Source organism: Puma concolor, chromosome A1 (assembly GCF_028749965.1).
Source record: "Puma concolor isolate L17-30 chromosome A1, mPumCon1.1.hap2, whole genome shotgun sequence".
NCBI classification, from domain to species: Eukaryota; Metazoa; Chordata; class Mammalia; order Carnivora; family Felidae; genus Puma; species Puma concolor.
The window spans coordinates 232,905,244-232,924,240 of record NC_141667.1 but is presented as its reverse complement, the minus strand read 5'-3'; the positions used below and the strand labels follow the sequence as shown (position 1 = coordinate 232,924,240).

Genomic DNA, 18,997 nt, shown 5'->3' with positions numbered 1-18,997 from the left:
TGAAGAGCTTACTCGTCTAACAGGAGCAGGTGCTCTGACATACAAAAGAAGTAAACCTTGAAGGCAGGCCTTTAGCAATTTCTGATTTCTTTTTCCTTGATTCCTCCTGGAGTTTTCTCCCTCTCTACTCAAGGCTCTTTTTTGAGCCAAGGCCTTGGCAAACTAGTAACAATGACAGTGACATCGATTAAGAGGGCAGATACAAACAGTGTCTACCCTTTTAGATGAGAACACCAAGGCTTCAAGAAAATAGGAGATTTTATACCAAAGTCATAAGTCTCATAAAGAAGCTTGTCCAAGACAGAACCTAAACCCTGAACCATCTGACTTCACCCCGTGCGCTTAACTTCCTGCCAGTGATTAATCCATTACACTATTACGCCTACCTTTGCAAAGACACATCAAACTTTTTTTTTGTTTTTTTTTTTTTGGCCCTCGCTGGGCTTTTCTGAGTAAACGCCAAATGCAATCAGGGGTGGGAACGGACTAAGAACTGAGAAGCAAAATGGAAAAGATGTGAAGCCCCTGAGGGTTTTAGGCTAGCCAAGTAGTGACTTACAAACAGGACATGTCACCACCACACTGAGAAGGAATGGCTACGATTTACTGAACATCTGTGTGTTCACCTTCATTCTTTCATTAAATGTGTATTGAGTCCTACCTTATGCGAAGCATTGTTCTAAGTCCCGCGGATGCAGCAGTGAACAAAACCAACAGACAAAAGTCCCTCCCTGTGGGGACTCCCCGGACTCCCCAGTCTGTGACCGTGTCAGGCATTTGGCCCTGGGAACTGGGAAACGGGGAAACCATGGTCCTTATCCTGAAGTTTACACTTAAGAAGCCAAGACAAGTGCACAAGAAGCTAACTGTAATGCCCTGTGACAGGTCTAAAGAGAGGTCCAAAGTGTTGTGAATGGTGGATTCTTGGGGGGGGGGGGTTCCAAGGTTTTTCTCACTAGCTTAGGTGATCAAGACCCTCAAGAGATCCCAGATCCACGGACGAGCCTGGAGGTCCTGTGGGGGCCTCGTGACAAACTTCTGGGAAGTCAGAACGCCCTCAGGTAACACATATGGGCACAGGCCTTTGTCATGCAGGGACTATTATACTAGGTCTCCCTAACTTGTGCAACAAGCAATTGATCAGGCTTTTTGTATCTGTTTCTACCCCATTTCATTTCTTTACATTTCATTTTGCTTATTCTAGCTCTTCCTTCCACCTGCTGAGCTCTTTTTAAACGTTGTTTCAATAATCTTCACTATAATCTGTCCCTCCCAGCTTTGGGCCATCTAGAAGTTTGATATCTGCATCTTTACCTTCTACGAAACTACTTGGAGACCGGGGTCTCCGTGTACGAGGTCCTGTAGCCTGGCATTAAGCCTTCTTTCCAGCCCAGCACAAATCTACTAATTAATGCCCTTTGATACAGCCATTCTATTAGCCAAGAACCCAGGTAACCATCATTCAGGTTGCATTCCTCTACCTTGTCCACAAGGACATCACTTAGAGACCTTGCCAAACGTCTCAGCAAAGATCCTTCTTCCCCCCACAGAGGCCCACGCACACGCACCTCCACCTTGGTAGAAAGTTGGAGAGATTGCAATGGCTTTAAAATTCCAAATGAAAGATGAGAATACCCAACTATCTGGCTCTAGCCAGCCTGGTGAACTCAGGCCTGTTGTTTACACTTGGGTTCTGTTGCAATGATGCCAAACTGTCAGTCAAACACAAATGAAATGTTACCAGACAACTGTCCCATTTTGTTTTATTAATTTTTGAGTAGACAGGCCTGGTATCAGAGCAACATACAAACAGAGCTCAGTGTTACCATTAAATAAAACTTACAACAAAGCAAACCTAATACATTTTAATGAGACGCACAGCCATGATTGTGCCGAGTGGTCATGAAAGGGGAATGGTAAGACACAACAATTGAAAAAACTTTCTGACACAGTAAAAAAAAAAAAACCCTTGGAGGTGAGAGGTAGGTAAAGAGAGGTCCTAAGAAAAGGAAGAAGGGATAAGGGGGAGGAAATTAGGACGACCTAATAAGATCATGTGTAAGAGTGGGTTCTGCCCTTCTTTAAATCAAGCAATTCCAAGCACTGTTAAGTGTTCCAATCCCTGGACGTGGCCAAATTTACGAGCTGGAAATCTGGGCAGGAAGAATAGACTCTAAGAATATCTGTTGGGTTCTTCTAAAAGAAACTGACGAACTTTAAAAATCAAAATCAACTAAAATCAATCAAAGCTGATTCTAGGAGTACTGTTAAGATATAAGGTGAAAGATAGTTCCCGCCCCCCCGCCTCACCCCCCCTCACCAAGAATGGCAAGCAACAAGAGAAAAACGCTTTCTTACGCAAGAATTCTTTACTAGGGAAGCAAAGAATTAGATGATTCGATTAAAAATCATCCAGGAAGCTTTAAAAAAAATTTTTTTCAATGTTTGCTTATTTTTGAGAGACAGGGAGTGAGCGGGAAAGGGGCGTAGAGAGAGAGAGGGAGACACAGAATCAGAAGCAGGCTCCAGGCTCTGAGCTGTCAGCACAGAGTCCGACACGGGGCTGGAACTCGCAAACCCTGAGCTCATGACCTGAGCTGAAGCGGGACGCTTAACAAACTGAGCCACCCAGGCACCCCATCCAGGAAGCTTTTTAAAAATTCAGACACCTAGATCACTCCGAAGCCCACAAAATCAGGATCTCAAGATCCTGGATGCGTAGGCATGTGTATTTTTAAAAGCTCCCCCAAGTGGTTCTGAAAATCACCCTAATTGATTATCTAGAACCTTGATGGATATGTATTTTATACCTAGGGGGAATTCAAAATTATAGCCGGAGAGGAAAAATTGGGGAAAGCAAGCTGAAGAAGTGGAATACACAAAGCGTCACAATGTCAAGTGTATAATAATAAAATGTAGTCAGATTGCTTTCCTAACTCCCACCACCTAGGGAAAGGGTACTCTGACTGGCACGGTGAATGGGGAGATTGTTTTGACTCCATATGGAGCAGGCTGAGTGGGATGTCAAAACAGGAGGTTTTAGAAAACCCCAGAGAACCAGGCACTTGATTCACAGCGATAAAATGTTTTAGGAGGTGAAAGGAAGAGAAAGAACAGAAATGGGCCTTTTCAAAATCTCGTCGAATCCATCTTGCCCCCCCCCCTCCCGTCTCCAGAGGTCAAGGCAGTTTTCAATGAACTCCTTTTCAAAGAGTCCTTTCCTCCTCCTCTCTTTCGCTGCCCAGGGCAAGAGGCGGAAGCTGGGTGTGTTCTTTCCACCCCGTGTGCCATTTCACCCCAACCTTGCTGAAGACATCCCCCGCGATTGTGACCTGTGTTGTCGAAGGCGCTCACGAGGGCGGACAACTCCCAACTGTTTTAGAGATGTTGGAACTGTTGCCCAAGATGTGTCCAGTCCTGCACCCCTAGGGGGCCTGCCTGCAAGCTTCCCGCCCCCCCCCCAAGGACCCGAAGGAAGCATGCGGAATACTACCTGCAGGTTTTATTTTAAATCAAATCAACACCGGGCGCAGACTATTTATAAAACAGAGACACGATCTGCCTTGGCAGGAACTGGGACTTTACTAGAGCACTGAACAGCTCCCGGCGCTCTGTTGATGCTCTATAATACATTTAAATAGGTTGCCTCCCACACAAAGGTGGCTGGAAAGAAAACGGTTTAGAAAACTGAGCCGGTTTTCATTCCGAGACGGACCACTCGGGTCCTGTTTCACTTCTCTGTCTCTCAGATGGGGTATGATTTCAGGAACAATCAAGGTGTTTCTCTTTTACAGTTAGCAAAGCAGCAATTCCTGTCTAACGCTTTCCCAAGTGGATGTTGGGAAGAGAGTAAGCAGCGTAGCCAAGCGTCTTGCTGCGCGATCTCGGGCACATCACCTCAGTTCCTCTACGGGGGAAAATAATGGCACGAGGCAAGGGCTCTAAACATCCACTCGGCCCGAGAGCAGTCTGGCTTCCCAGGTCGAAAACTTCCAAAGAGGAAAAAGTGAAAACAAAAGACAGACAGGAAGCCAGCTGGGCAGTCCCGTCGCCCGGCACGACAAGGAGCTGTGAGGTGCGTGGGTGGATGGTCACCCGCAGTAGATTGTTGTCCCCCGTCGTCCAACCCCCTCCCTGGAAGAGGCTCATACATCTCTACCCTTGCCGTGCGACACCTTGCAGAGAGAATAATATTTCCCTGTTTCACGGACAACAGGTTCGTCCACGTGCCTGGTTTGGCCACTGAACACAGCAGAAATGATATATGCGCCGTCTGATTTTTAAGAGTTTTTGAGTGCTTCTGAGCCCTCTTGCTCTGTTCCCTAGGTCATGAGGATGGTGGGTGGGGGGGGGGGGGGTCTACTGAAGGCATCACGGATCTCCAAATGAGACGACGTAGGATCGCAGCCAAAGAGCTGCCGGCGACATATCTATGGGAATAAGAAACACACCTTTGAGGGGCGCCTGGGTGGCGCAGTCGGTTAAGCGTCCGACTTCAGCCAGGTCACGATCTCGCGGTCCGTGAGTTCGAGCCCCGCGTCAGGCTCTGGGCTGATGGCTCAGAGCCTGGAGCCTGTTTCCGATTCTGTGTCTCCCTCTCTCTCTGCCCCTCCCCCGTTCATGCTCTGTCTCTCTCTGTCCCAAAAATAAATAAACGTTGAAAAAAAAAAAATTAAAAAAAAAAAAGAAACACACCTTTGCTATTACGAGCCACCAAAGTGTTGGGGTGGCTTCGTTATCTCAGTCTTACCCACAGAAAGCTGACCCGTCCAGCACCCACCACTGGGCCACGTGTGATAAATACCCGAAGAACGACCAGGGCTGCTCGGCTACCCTGTACTCTTAGAATGGGCGCTTCTGGCTGCAGCAGCTTTATAATTTAGATACCACCATGGACCCCAGAAATACACAACTATTCAAATATGTAACACCGGCTGCCTCCCGCAGGAATTTGGGGGTGGGCGTCACGTTGCCATCATGGCTGTGCCCTCAATTCACCATGTATCTAAATTCCCTTAGGCCCGCAGGAAACCTTGACCCTCTCCCTGGAGCCAAGTCACGTAACCCCTGAAATCTCGTGGCAGTCCTCCATTCAGAGAGGTCTGTGCTTATTTTTCTTGTGGCTGTTCACCTAATGAAAACACGGGATTTAGAAATTCCTCAAAGAACAAATAGATCCTCTAGGCCAGGAAGAGAAACACTGCATTCTGTGATCTGAAAGAAAGGTCCCTTCCAACTCTGAAATAGGTCAATCTTAAAGCATTATCCAACCTGGACAGGATTTTCCTCCCCATCTCACAGGTGGATATCCTATCTATTAGGGGCACACATCAACCGGATGCAGCAAATTAGGGCAGAAAGACGGATGAATTTTCCAAATGAACTGACAAGATAATTTAGGGAAAATGAATATGGTTATCAGGCAAACCTGTCCCGACTTAGCAGACTTTGCTCAGAAAGTAATGTGTGTTCCTTTAAGAGGGGGGAAAAAAGTCAGAGAACTAATTAGATTTACAATCTGCGAACATCGTCAAAATAAAGAGTTCAAATCTATTTTTTTCATTCCTGTACAGCCCGAGGGCAATAGCCAGAAGAAATTACTATTAAGGGTGAGTAATGCAAAAGAGATTGTGTGCGAATTTCAATCTGAAACGTGCGAATTTAATATACAGCTGCGAATTAAGAAGCGCCTTTTGATTTACGAAGTAGGCTTGGTTCATGCTTGGAACAAAGTTCTGTCCCGTAGACGATTCCAAGATGGACTAACGGACCACACGCGCACCTGGAAAAACAAGGGGGGATTTCGTAGCACTGGGAAGACACTGGGGCCGCAGAGCTGTCTCGTCACCCGCGGCACGTAAACATCAAACCACCGAGGGGAACACTGTTGCTTGTGCCTCTGTGGCCCGCCGTGGCCCGGGCCAGCCGCCATCCCGCTAGAGAAAGCAGGCAACGCAGTTTGTCAACAACCAGGAATCACAAGAAGGTGATTTGGAGCCACGCAAAAGTCAAGGAGATTTGTGTTTATTCAGGCCATGTCCATAGACGAGACACCCGGTTCTTCTGCTCTCGATTTTCTGCTGAGCAGCCGATTTCAAATCCAAGCTTCGCCATTACCCTGCAGCGAACGTGTTTCTTCGGGTCAGTGTTCCTCAGGACGGTTTTGCTTAAGGGGTCACAGTGAGGAAAGGAGACCTTCTTCTACGATTACAGATTCTCATTGCCCACTGGGGATGTTCTCACAGTATACAAAGTACAGGAGGCAATGATCATATCGCTCCCTACCCTCACAGAGTGTTAAAGAACTTGCTCTAATAAAAGGGAACCGTCACTCTGATACAAGTCAAGAGGAAGGCGATGATCGTTACCTCTACCTGGATTAGTATTCCTTCTCTCGCCACCTGCCGAACTCCTCTTCGTGCTTCAAAACATGGCTGACATCACCTCCTCTGTGAAGCCTTCTTTGTCCTTTTCCTCCTCCACACCACTGTCATCGGTGCCACATACTGTCATCGGTGCATAGAATTCTGTGATGGTTTGTTTCAGGGCTTTCTCTAGCAGGTCAAGTTCCTTCAGGCAGGGATTCTACCCAGAATCTGTTGGACATTCGAAACTTGGAATGATTTAATGAAGGTCTGAGTAGACTTACGTAAATAATCTTAGTTAAGATTCAAATTAAAATGCATTAAAAAATAAATCTTGCTTAGATCCTCTAGGCCCCCTTCCTGCAGGATCCCTCAGGCATTACGTAGAAAACGTCTGAACAGGGAAACCCTTGGAAAGCTCCGCTTTATGGAACCGGAGACCTTCTGACATCATGTAACACCTTTCCTTCCTTGTGAAAAGCCAGTGGGCCAACGAACTACCACTCCAGTCTGTGATTCTTAAGCAAGGCACACAGGCCCTGTGCGACCCTCTAGAAGGCACGTCTCTAACTACAGTAAGAGAAACATCGCGTCGCTCGTAAATTCCCTCTTTGTTGAGAAATTATGCTTACTTTTCTGTTTCTGTTGTAAATAGCGAGAAATGTGATCGTGTGCTAAATGAGGCAAGAGGGTTCTAATTGGGTTCTACCGCTAAACTCCAGTTTTTGGATCAGGGAAGGTATTAGAAGAAGTGAGAACAGAACCCTCTCTTCCTCCTCCCTCTACCACCTTTGCTTAAAAAAAAAAAAAATAGCCAAATAGTTTTCACAAATACCTGGCAAAACACTTCTATGGACACATGCCTACAACCACTAGGTAAGCCATGCCAATGCTGGGGGCCAGAACCTTTTGGGCAATTAAAAGAATCTCACCTTTGGTAAAAAGCTGAAAACAGTGTGGGCAACTGCCTGGATAGAGCTCACCCTGTATTGGACAGGGAATTAAGGGGTAGTGCGACACTTTGGTCGATTTCTGGTATCTTTAGATTTCTGCTCCGCTGCAGAAAAGTACCGGTGGAAGAGAAGAGAGTGGCCCCTAATTTTGACAGATCCCCAACGGCCGTTCACCCCGAGTCAAAAATGGCTCAATGCAAATCAATGTGACCCTATTCACCGTGACTGGCAGGGGTTAGGAACATTATTCGTCATTGCATCTACTTAGTTCAGAGGGACTGACAAACAGCCAGCCTGGGCATCCAGGGCTGCTTTGCGCGTGGATTAAAGAGAAAAAACTGACGCAAAATAAGAATAGCTAACCAGCGGTGTGCTCCAGGGGGCGTGCGGAGGAAGCCCCTGACTTGTAATTACGTTTGCTGGCTTCTGTGGCATACACAGGCCCGCGGAGGCCAACTCCAAGCTATGCGTGGTTAAAAGGCTTGCCCCTTCCCTTAAAATTCAGCGATCGGCTCCGGGAGAGCCTGCCAGGGGCCAGCGCAGCACGGCGGCTCACGTTTCCTGAGGGCTCACTGCGGTGCCAGAAACTGATGAGCCCTTTAGACCCAGGATGTCATTTCGTCCTCCCGACAGTCCTCTACGTCCTCACAATACCACCACGCCTCTCGCGACCCGGCAGACGGACCCCTTGTGTAAACAGCTGGTAGATCTCCAGCCAGAGAGCAGGAGTGAGGCTTTGACCAGAGCGCACACAGTGCAAGTTCAGACGGGACATCTGTGGCGCGCGGCAGTCTTGGCCTGGTCACAGCAGTACACGCGGATTCCTTCCCTTTGAAAACGCCAGATCCTCCCTCTTCGGTTCTCCCTTCTAGCCGGGACTCTCATAGCTTAGCACTTTTCTGTTAGGAACTAGGAATCTCTGCTCTACTCTCGCTTCTCCCTTCAACAGTTCCTTTGACATTCGATGGAAGGGTCCTCGTCCTCCTCCCTCAGCGAGGAGAGGCCGCCAGCCGCTGCCTCGGGCGGCTGGCGGCTCTGGAAATGTCCCACGCGGATAAAAGGAGAGCCGCAACAACCTGGCGCCTCTGCGGGGCAAGTTTTGCACAGAAGCTGGAGGAACGGTTGTGCAGGTTGTGCACTGACAAGTGAAAAGGAAGAAATGGGCAGTGACATTCACATGGTATCTAGAAGACAGGCATTCTTTGAAGACTGGGAGAGGAAAACTCACAACAGGAATGACACTTGTCCCAAGGTGTTCAAGCGCTATCACGTCCAGACAGAGCAGAATGGGGGACACTATGGGAGGGGTGACAGAACCAGGATTCCTGGGCACACACGGAGCAGGGAGGCAGGCGGAAGGAAGACCCAGGTCTCGACCTCGAGTAGGGGCTTCCACTGTTCCGTGATTTTGTTGCCAAAAACACGGAGTCTCTTACTAAAAACTCTAATATGTGCAACTTAAACTTGAAAGAATTTTCCTATTTGTTTAAACATCTTCCAAATGAAGTGAGTGGTTCACAGGTTTGGCCAAAGGTAAATGAAAACTTCTGCATAGTGAGCATGAATTTTAATCATTTTTAATAAAGCTCCTGACTCAGAGTTGCAGTCAATGATTTACTTCTTCCACTTGGATCTATCCACTTTTGTGAAGTAACCTTTTCACGACAACAGTCATTAAAACTAAGCAGTGAAATACATTATAAATCACTGTACCCAGTGAGGCGAAAGTTAAAGTTAAAAAAAAGAATGAGGTGTATTTAATCTCATGGCTCTCAGTACAAACACTCTTCATAATTTCTAGAGGGCATTTTTGTACCAACAAAATTATTTGGCAATGTTTTCATATGTTCGGTCTGTAAATTTTCTAATGTCGTGAACATTGTTATAAATTGCACACAAAAACTACTGTAAATTACAAATGTTCTGCAAGCTATCAATACAGTCAGGGTGGAAAACTCACAAATCACTTCTTGATGGAGAGGCATCGCCACAGAAATTTGCAGAACACTGTCCCAGGTCACCAGTGACAATGGCCAGCACAGTCTTGTCCTAGGAGTCGTATGAAATGAGATGGAATCATGACTGACTTCTAGGCCAAAGGCTTTTGGGAGACAGAAACACAAGCACTGACCAACTTGATTTCTATACATATTGCTTTATGTGTAAACATATTTCCTTTCTAAGTAATTATCACATAGAAAAATATAAGGTAAAAGGTAAAAATATCCCCTCATGCAAGAGGTTTCTCATTTTGGTTTGAATTTTTAAAAAGTAGGTGTTAATGCTTAAAAGGAATTCATCCATCATAATGCTTTTTCATAAAATATTAAGAGTTCGTTTACAGCACAAACTGGCAAGATATAGAAGAAATTGGTATGCCCTGAAAAGTACAGAAAAGAGGTTTTCATCCCACATTAAAAACTTCAGGGAGAAAATGATAGTTTCCACCAAAAACAGGAACTAAAGAGGTGATTTCTTGCAATTAGCAAATATGTGTTTCATGCAATTCTCTGATGAGAACCCAAGAAAATGGTACCTTTCTTTTAATGTGAATATTTCTGAATAGGGCTTCTAGCCGCCTCGCACAACCTCCATTCCTCTGGTGCTGTGTTTCAGCAAATCATTTCCGGAGTCACTCTGCTGTATGACATTCTGTCCAATTAGCTGTCAGCCGTCTACCTTCACTGCAAGGACCTTACTTTTCCGAAGAAGATTTCATACAATCACCCCACCCCGTTGAATTAAAACCACACAAAAAGCTCTGCTCACAGCCCGAATGCTGGGCCACACAAACCCGGGGAACGAAATCTCAGGTGGAGAACATTTCTGAAGAGACATGAGAACAATTACAGTCATTTCACGATCAGTTATTAATGTAATCCAGAATACAGCAAAGTCTTGCTTGAATTTGTAAGTATGGGTAAAAACAAACAAAAAAGGTAATCTATAAGAATGTAAGCGTTTTATGAATGTATGCGTGTATATTTGAATATGTACACATATTCATCAGTTACATGACGGACCCCCCAAAACAGTTCATTTTGTTTGCCATGTCTGATCGACCCACATTTGTCACCTGTGCTATGAATTCGGGAAGGCAGTATAGAACGTCAGTGCACTGTGTTTTCAAGAAAGCACACTGTTATTTATTACAAACTCTTTGCAGAGGCCTGCTTTGAAGAGAAACAAATTAAGCCAGTTCTTTCAGTAAAGGCAGAACAACTTATTACACTAAATTCAGAACTAGCTTAGATTTTGAAATACGGGCTCTGCATTGTAAACCGAAATTTCATCCACATTTATCTTTGGAGGAAAAAAGTTTTGATTGGGGAAAAGGCTTTTAAAGGCTGACGGAATTCATGACAAGGGTTCCTAAGGCTGCTTGGAAACCAAATTGTTCTTAAAAAATAACTTTGATGAGTTAAGTGTAAATGAATCAGAAACATATGGATTAAATTTCCCTTAAAATACACAAGGGCTTGAAAATTAGAGGAAGTATGCCTGGTAAAGTACATTTGAGAAATGTTACAAAACATGTTTCAAAATGTTTGAAAAATAACTTGAGGTATTTTACAAATTGCAAACGAGGCTTAATTCATTCATCTCTAATTACATAATAATTACTAACACTATAGTTTAAGATTTATGTTCTGTAATACAGTATTCATACCATGATTAGTTATTTGTCTAAAGAAGCTACTCAAGATGTGCTAATTGGAAACATCCTGAACGTTCAGAAGTAAACTCAGCTCTGGGGTAGTGCTTCAAATACAGACCCCAACCCCAGGGCCAGCTCTCCTGGTAACCGACGGTGACCATACACACAGCTAATGACTCTGAAGCTGTCATCCAGTGGGCAGAGCACTGTCAGGGATCTTATTAACCGATGGAGTTGGTGGTCTAAATATAATTTGTGGAACCTCTTAGAATGACTGGCCCGTATAATAAAGCCGGTCCTGAAAATCAAGAAGGTGTATATTTATATACACCTACAGCAAATAACAGGGACATTCTCCAATTCACTTTAATCCCACAACACAAGAGCCTAAAAGTCTCCTGGCAAAAAAGCATCATAGGAAATAGAAGGTAACAGTGATTAATAACCTCAGAAAAATGAGTGAGTGTAACATTTATTTCAAGAATTGAGTACTTTTAGGGGTGCCTGGGTGGCTCAGTCGGTTGAGCATGTGACTTCGGCTCAGGTCATGATCTCACGGTTTGTGGGTTTGAATCCCACATCGGGCTCTGTGCTGACAGCTCGGAGCCTGGAGCCTGCCTTGGATTCTGTGTCTCCCTCTCTCTCTGCCCCTCCCCTGCTCATTCTCTCTCTCTCTCTCTCTCTCTCAAAGAATAAATAGACATTACAAATTTTTTAAAAAGAAAAGAATTGAGTACTTTTGCATTTACACTGTTAAAAGTAACCTTGGACTATGGCAAAGAAATTGGTTGTGGAGCTAAACTGACCTAGGTCCATTCCTTCCTCCGCTTCTTAGGGGCCAAATGACTAGAGCAAGTCACTTTATAAATCTCAGTTTCCTCTTCTGCAAAAAGAGATTAACAGTAAATCTTAGAGCTAATGCACAGATTTAATAAAACAATAAAGGTAAGGTAAAGTGTCTAGCACATAGCAAACGGTATAAACGTTAGTTCCAATCTATGGTGTCAGTTTATCTCCTATTTCTTATTTTTAACCATCATTAACTTGGGTGAATAGTCTCCACTGCTATGCTTCAGGGGCTTAAAGGTCCTCAGGAAACATCTTGCCTGCTTGCTTTACAGCTTATCTGTAGCATTCTCTCAGATCAAAAATAGATACAAGTGCTACTTCCCCGTTCAAAATGTGACCTTGAATACACATCAGAACATTTCTCTGCGTTCCGGTCTTTCACCTGTTACACGAGGGGACTGGACCAAGTCATTTGCTCCCAATTTCAGGTCTCAGCACCCTGGGTTGCTGCTGAGTGCCTCTCAGAAGTTGCGTGAAAGGTCCACAGAAGATCTCAGGAAACTCACAATTAGAGAAGAGTTGGCCATGAGACTTTTCTGATCACGAAGAGGATAGGAAGTAGCCAGTGAACACCGTCCTGGTGTGACGGGGGCAGTGGTGGCGAGCAAGGAGCCGGACGCGTCCCAGGTGAATCCCCGTGTCTGTCTGGGCCAGCTGTGTCTGCCTGAGGTCACGTCCAGCCAGGGAAGGAAGAGAGCACGCAGGTAGTTGCCTCCAGAATCCGAGCCTGAGTTGACAGCCCACGTTGCCTTTCCGGCTATCCATTTGCAAGGCGGCAGCTGACGCTGGCCGGGCGATACTTACGCCTCCCCCCACGGTTCCCAACTCAGTCCTGCCTCCACTGGGCAAACACCCCAACATTCAAGTACGCTCCGCCACGTGAGCCAATCCGCACGACACATCACGAGGCAGCATCGGAAACACGTACTGGAGAAAGTAGCAAGGACCAAAGGGAGTGGGAAGGCCCTAGCCACAAATGTTCCCTATTCTTTTGTCCCATTTACCTAATTCTTTTCTGGACAGCCTGTAATAGAGCAAATCCTCAGCAATGGTCACAGCAAGAAGACGGGTGGGGTTGTGGGATTAAAGGGACGCTGGGCGCCTTCCAGCTAGAACTATTATTCTACAACTACGTGACAGCATAATCAGGCATGAACATCTACTTCGCCCTTGGGTCTGCCAGGAACACCTCTGGGCACCAAAGATAAAGCTAAGAAGGCCACACACAGCCTAGGGAAATGACACACAGCACCAGAGCTCAGAGATGGCAGCTCCCTACTAGTCCTCATCCCCAGCTGGCTGTCCTCCTGAAGTTACCCGTAATTCTAACAAGCCTCACGACTCTTTCACTGGGTTCACTACAGACTGGGGGCAGGACCTGGAAGAGGAATAGAGGTTGTCAGTCTGATAACAGAAGAGTAAAAATGCTGTTAAGAGCAAACACCAAAACTCAAAGGCCAGTGAGCGACAGACAGAAAAACGCTGCTGCTTCGCCCCCCCCCCCCAACCAGCTGCTGGGGGTAGCATGTCTTCAGGATGACCTCGAATCACAAAGCAAAGGTGAAGTTCAAGTTCTCTGTTACAAACTCGGAGAACAAGTGTGATACATTTTGGCAAGGTTTCGATAAAAGCCAACTGAAAATAGATAAGCATATGAGGAGATGCGTGCCCTGTCACTACAGAACTGGGAATGGCGACGGCAATGTTATACTGGGACACACTTTTCAGAGAGGCAAAATCACAACACTGACAACACCAGATGCCGGAGAGGATGTGGGACGACCGGAACGCTCACGTGCTGCGGCTGGGGATGCAAACTGGGACAGCTCGTGTGGAATATGGTTTGGCAGCTTCTTACGAAATTAAACATACTCTTTAGCACATATTCCAGCCACTGCATTCCTAGGTATTTACTCAAATGAGCTGAAAACTTACGTCCACTCAAACACCTGTACATGAATGCTTTTAGTAGTTTATAGTGATTTCTTAAGCTTGGAAGCAACCAAGATGTCCTTCAAACAAACTGGAATATCCATGTAACATCCGTGCTAGCCCATGTTAGTTAAAAAGAAATGAACTATCACGCCACAAAAAGACACGGAGGAACCTTAAGTGCATATTGTTAAGTAACAGTATGATTCTGACTATATAACATTCTGGAAATGGCGAAGTGCAGAGACAGTTAAAAAAAAAATCAGTGCTTGCCAGAGGAGCGGGGCGGGGGAAAGATGAACAGTCAGAGCCAGGAGGATTTTTAGGGCACTGAAACTATTCTGTATGATCCGGTGATGGTGGCTATATGACATTATACTGTTATCAAAACCCACGCAACTGTACCACACAGAGCGAACTTTAATGTACGCTGTGTACTTTAGTAATTATGTAATAATAACGTATCAATATTGATTCAAGTATAACAAATGTATTATGCTAAAGCGAGATATTCATAAAAGGGGCTTGAAGCATTGTGGGGCGGGGGAGGGAGCAAAGCAGGGAGGAAGAACTCTCCCCGCTGTTGAATTTCTCGGTAAACCTAAATTGCTCAAAAAAATAAAGTCCGTGAATGAAAAAATGGAGGGGGATTCATAAAATAAGATACAGTCATCTGGTAGAGTCACCGTACGAAATATCCATTTTACAGTGGCGTCCTATAAATAAGGCAAGTATATTTATTAAACCAGTTAGAATTAATTGAAAAGTCTCTCTCATCTTCATCAACCCTGAAATCAGTAATATAACGTGTGGCAAACGGAAGAGGTCAGGTTTACCATATGTGATCTTTTAAGAACTGATACTTGGAAAAGTCATTTCTTACTAGTGAAAGGTTTCTTACTCTCATTAACGGCAGTAAGTGCAGCAGTGACCGCAGATCAAATATGAACCACAGGGGCGCCTGGGTGGCGCAGTCGGTTAAGCGTCCGACTTCAGCCAGGTCACGATCTCGCGGTCCTTGAGTTCGAGCCCCGCGTCGGGCTCTGGGCTGATGGCTCGGAGCCTGGAGCCTGTTTCCGATTCTGTGTCTCCCTCTCTCTCTGCCCCTCCCCCGTTCATGCTCTGTCTCTCTCTGTCCCAAAAATAAATTAAAAAAAAACAAAAAAAAAAACAAAAAAAAAAAAACGTTGAAAAAAAAAATATGAACCACAAAGAAAACACCAACAAGCAACACTCTAGAGATTTATTACCCAATCGTAACCTATGCACAGAGACAACTAAGCTCATGAGACCAGCAAAGTAGCAGCACAGAATGTAAGGAAAAGCACGTTTAATAAATACAATTTAGAAACATCTTTTTCTGTAAATTAGGGTCAAAATGCTGAGACAAACACTGAGACAAAATTCGTAACCATACATAAACCGTCTTAACGTGTAACGATTCCCTGGGAACTGTCCCCACACAACGGTACCTGAAGTCGATGCCCTGTTGCCGTATCAACACGTGAACAGACGTGTGTCCACTTCTGTGTGTTTTCAGAAAACACATGTGGGTTCTTAGAAAGTGGACACAGGAACGGTTAGGTTCCAAGATTTTTCATGTCATCACATTACTTTGCGTTTATGAAGCCACGAGAAAAGAGGGGGACGTGTGTTGTGTTTGAAACTGCTTGTTGAAATGAAACGCATCCCAATAATGAAGCCATACCAAAAAGGGAATTAAGAGAATCCAGACATGTCACAGAGGCTTAATTTGGAATAGACGGTTTTGCAAAAGCAAGTATGTTAAATAAAAACTTCAAGATTTAAAAAAAGGCAGCGGGAAAAGGGCAGGAGGACAGAAAAGGAAGTACTTGAAGAAACAAGTCTGCATAGATGATGAACAGAATTTAAATACGGCTTCAGTTCATTTCCTCCTAAAACTAAGCCTGGGTAACTGAGGTAGACTCTGGAAGTAACAAGTGCAAAGATTCAGGTTTTCCAAAGGGCAATATTTACCCATTTCAGAGGTTGTCAAACAAAAGTGCGTTTTATAGTCTTGAACACAAAATCAAATGGGAGCCCGTTTATTGGAAGAAAACCTCTACGCTAATTCCCTATTTGTTGTGCCAAATTCCCAAAGGTATAACAACCTACACACTGCTGGGGACAAAGCAGTATCTAGTTGATTTATAGACATAAATGAAATAAGGTTGATCAAGAAATAAGAATGGGAAAATAAAACGAATAAGTGACATTACCTTAATAGTTTTCCTTTTTTTTTTTTATTAATAAATCACTTGGAAATTTAGAAACACCATAGAGCTAACGAGTTGTCCAGAGCCAAAAAAAACCTAATAAATATTTCAAGAATTATTGTTAATCTGTGAATGTTTAAAGATGTATCTATTATCTTAGGGATTTTATTTTTAACGTACTCCCACAGTTTCCACATTAAGAAACAAAATTAAAAGCAAATGTCCTTAGGGGCGCCTGGGTGGCTCAGTCGGTTAAAAGCATCCTACTTCAGCTCAGGTCATGATCTCACAGTTTGTGGGTTCGATCCTCTGTCTCCTTCCCTCTCTGCCCCTCCCCTGCTCACGTGCTCTCTCTTAAAAATAAATAAACGTGGGGCGCCTGGGTGGCGCAGTCGGTTAAGCGTCCGACTTCAGCCAGGTCACGATCTCGTGGTCCGTGAGTTCGAGCCCCGCGTCGGGCTCTGGGCTGATGGCTCAGAGCCTGGAGCCTGTTTCCAATTCTGTGTCTCCCTCTCTCTCTGCCCCTCCCCCGTTCGTGCTCTGTCTCTCTCTGTCCTAAAAATAAATAAACGAAAAAAAAATAAAAAAAATAAATAAACGTTTTTTAAAAAAAACCAAATGTCCTTAAAAATTAAATAAATAAGTATGAAAAGCCCAATTTGAAGGTATAAATAGATACATATAGTAATTATAATGGAGTTTCTAGCTTTCTCTGCAAAAATTAGTGGAGATGAGAATATAACATTTGGGGCTCACGTACTTTTGTTCCCTAACAAGCCCTCCAACTGTAATTCCTATTCTTTTCTGTTATGACAGATTTTTAGACTCACATAAATATTATGTGCATCACAGATTAAGTGGTATGTAAAAAATATACAATCGAAACAGTTAAGGAACAAAAGTTACAAAAAAATGTTAAAAGAATAATTACTACTGTTTCACGCAAGTTAATGTGGCCCTTTCTCGGAAAAGGCCAGAAAATATCCTTAACATTTTATGCCTATCACACAGGATACAAGCTAAGGTGATTTATCACTTATGATGAAGGAAAGAGTGGGGCCCTACTATTACACAAAAAAGATGCAATAATCAAGATTAACACTGAAGAAGCCAAAGCCCACACAATGTGAAAATACCTGCCTAAGCCCTTCACTCTAGCTGCAGTCAGAGTGGGGGAGAGTGACACATAATTATGCCAACGGGCTCCTGTTTTACAATTCCTGTCATAGATTCAAGAGTGTACATATAAGAAACCTCCAAGGCAAGGGTTAACAGCAACTCAAGCTGTGCAAAACCCACAGAATATCAATAACTTTGTGTTCAGAGGAGTCAGGTACATTAGCCAAGTGGCAGAGTGACAGTCACATTATAAATCTGGGCTGTTAACACACATTTTATTCTTGACGTGGTTGTATGTTTGTTCATCGGAGATTCACCAGATATTTGCTCCCCCCCTTTTTGAGTAATTAGTGGTTTCAGCCTATACTTTGACAGTCAAATATCACATCATAAAAACTGTAATCTCAGGGGCTCAACTGAAGCCCATAATTATGCAGCTAGACCACATGTTTCCTGTTCCAAGCTGTCTTGGTAGTTCAGAAGATAGAAGTCCAAGCCCAAAGCGTGTTTTTGATCATTCTAGAATTTCTACACTGCTACTGACTAGAAGATAAAAGTCTGTGATACCATCGTCTATTTTCCTGCTTCGATTTCTAGAAGGTTTCAGCCTACAGTTAAAAGCCATTTATCTGGCGCATTTCATCAACACAAATTTCCTTTAAAAAATAAAGTGATTGTGAGAGCAAAATGTTCACAATAACCACGGAACGTGCATAACACGATTACATGGGTACGTGTTTACCGTAAACATGAACTTTAGCAAATGATTCATGAAAATAGCCAGATCTATAATAGTGACCTTGTTCAAACAAGTTTCTTATTTTGAAACATTTCAAGGAAAAAGAGAAACACCTGTAAATATTATCTTTCCAAAGCACACACAGATTACTGCGCCTCTCCTTTTATGATGTGGGCTCATCTCATTAGTTGGAGCCAGAGGCCACACGGTGTAATTATACAAAGGGCCCAGAGTCAGTACTGCGCGACAACTTGGCCCAACTCTGTAAGCCACAGAGCTCCCCCTCCAAGGGTCTTGTACACAGTAAGCAACCAGTGCAAGGTGGCTGAACAAAGGGACTATCTGATCGGGTATGTGCAAGACAGAATTGCACAAAACTCAGTCCTAACATCACTTTGTTGCAGAGCCCAAAGCACTCATGTTTTCAGATGAAGTAAAGGAACCAAATCCTTCTAATTTGATAACGCGACACAGAAAAAAAGCAAAAGACAACAATTTTCTCATTCTGGGTAAGGCAACACCCTGCCTTGCAATAAAGACAGTGGACACAGGATGTACAGTAAAGGCCAGATAGAAGACCTGGGGAAGCTCCTTGGGATCCTTTAAGGGGTTTAAGAAATACAAAGCATTGGGGCGCCTGGGTGGCTCAGTCAGTTGAGCGTCCAGCTTCGGCTCAGGCCATGATCTCATGATTCATGAGTTCAAGCCCCGCATTGGGCTCTCGGCTGGCAGCCCAGAGCCCGCTTCAGGTCCTCTGCCCCCCACCCCCCGACCACCCCCGGTCTCTCCGCCCCTCTCCCACTCACTCTCTCTCAAAGATAAACAATGAACATTAAAAAAAAGAAAGAAAAAAGAAATACAAAGCATTTGCCATCCACTGACAGAGCAAAATGAGAAATGAGGGAAATAAAAAAGCACAGCTGACTCTCAACAAAGCAGATAAGCTTCCAGGAAGCTTGAGTGTCCAAATACTACTTAACTGATAGTTTTTTAAAAATCACGATCACCATGCTATTATCCGTGAAGAATTTTAAAAAGAAGAAGAAATACATACCAACACGAATAACACAAAACCTAGAAAAAGGGTCTAACTAGTCAACCAAAATAGAAGTTTTAGCAATCAAAACACAAATGTTTTAACGACT

At 44.2% G+C, this 18,997-nt stretch overlaps 1 protein-coding gene across 6 annotated transcripts in view; it reads right to left on the bottom strand.

Moving 5' to 3' along the window:
• Window positions 1-3,487: 3,487 nt before the first annotated feature.
• KATNAL1 (katanin catalytic subunit A1 like 1) overlaps window positions 3,488-18,997 on the bottom strand; it is a 101,945-nt gene continuing 86,435 nt past the window's right edge. For all 6 annotated transcript variants that reach the window (XM_086714312.1, XM_086714327.1, XM_086714302.1 and 3 more), the window contains one exon: window positions 3,488-4,430. In XM_086714312.1, the coding sequence (XP_086570438.1) occupies window positions 4,328-4,430 (103 nt within the window). In that variant the 3' untranslated portion in view covers window positions 3,488-4,327. The remainder of the gene's footprint in view (window positions 4,431-18,997) is intronic.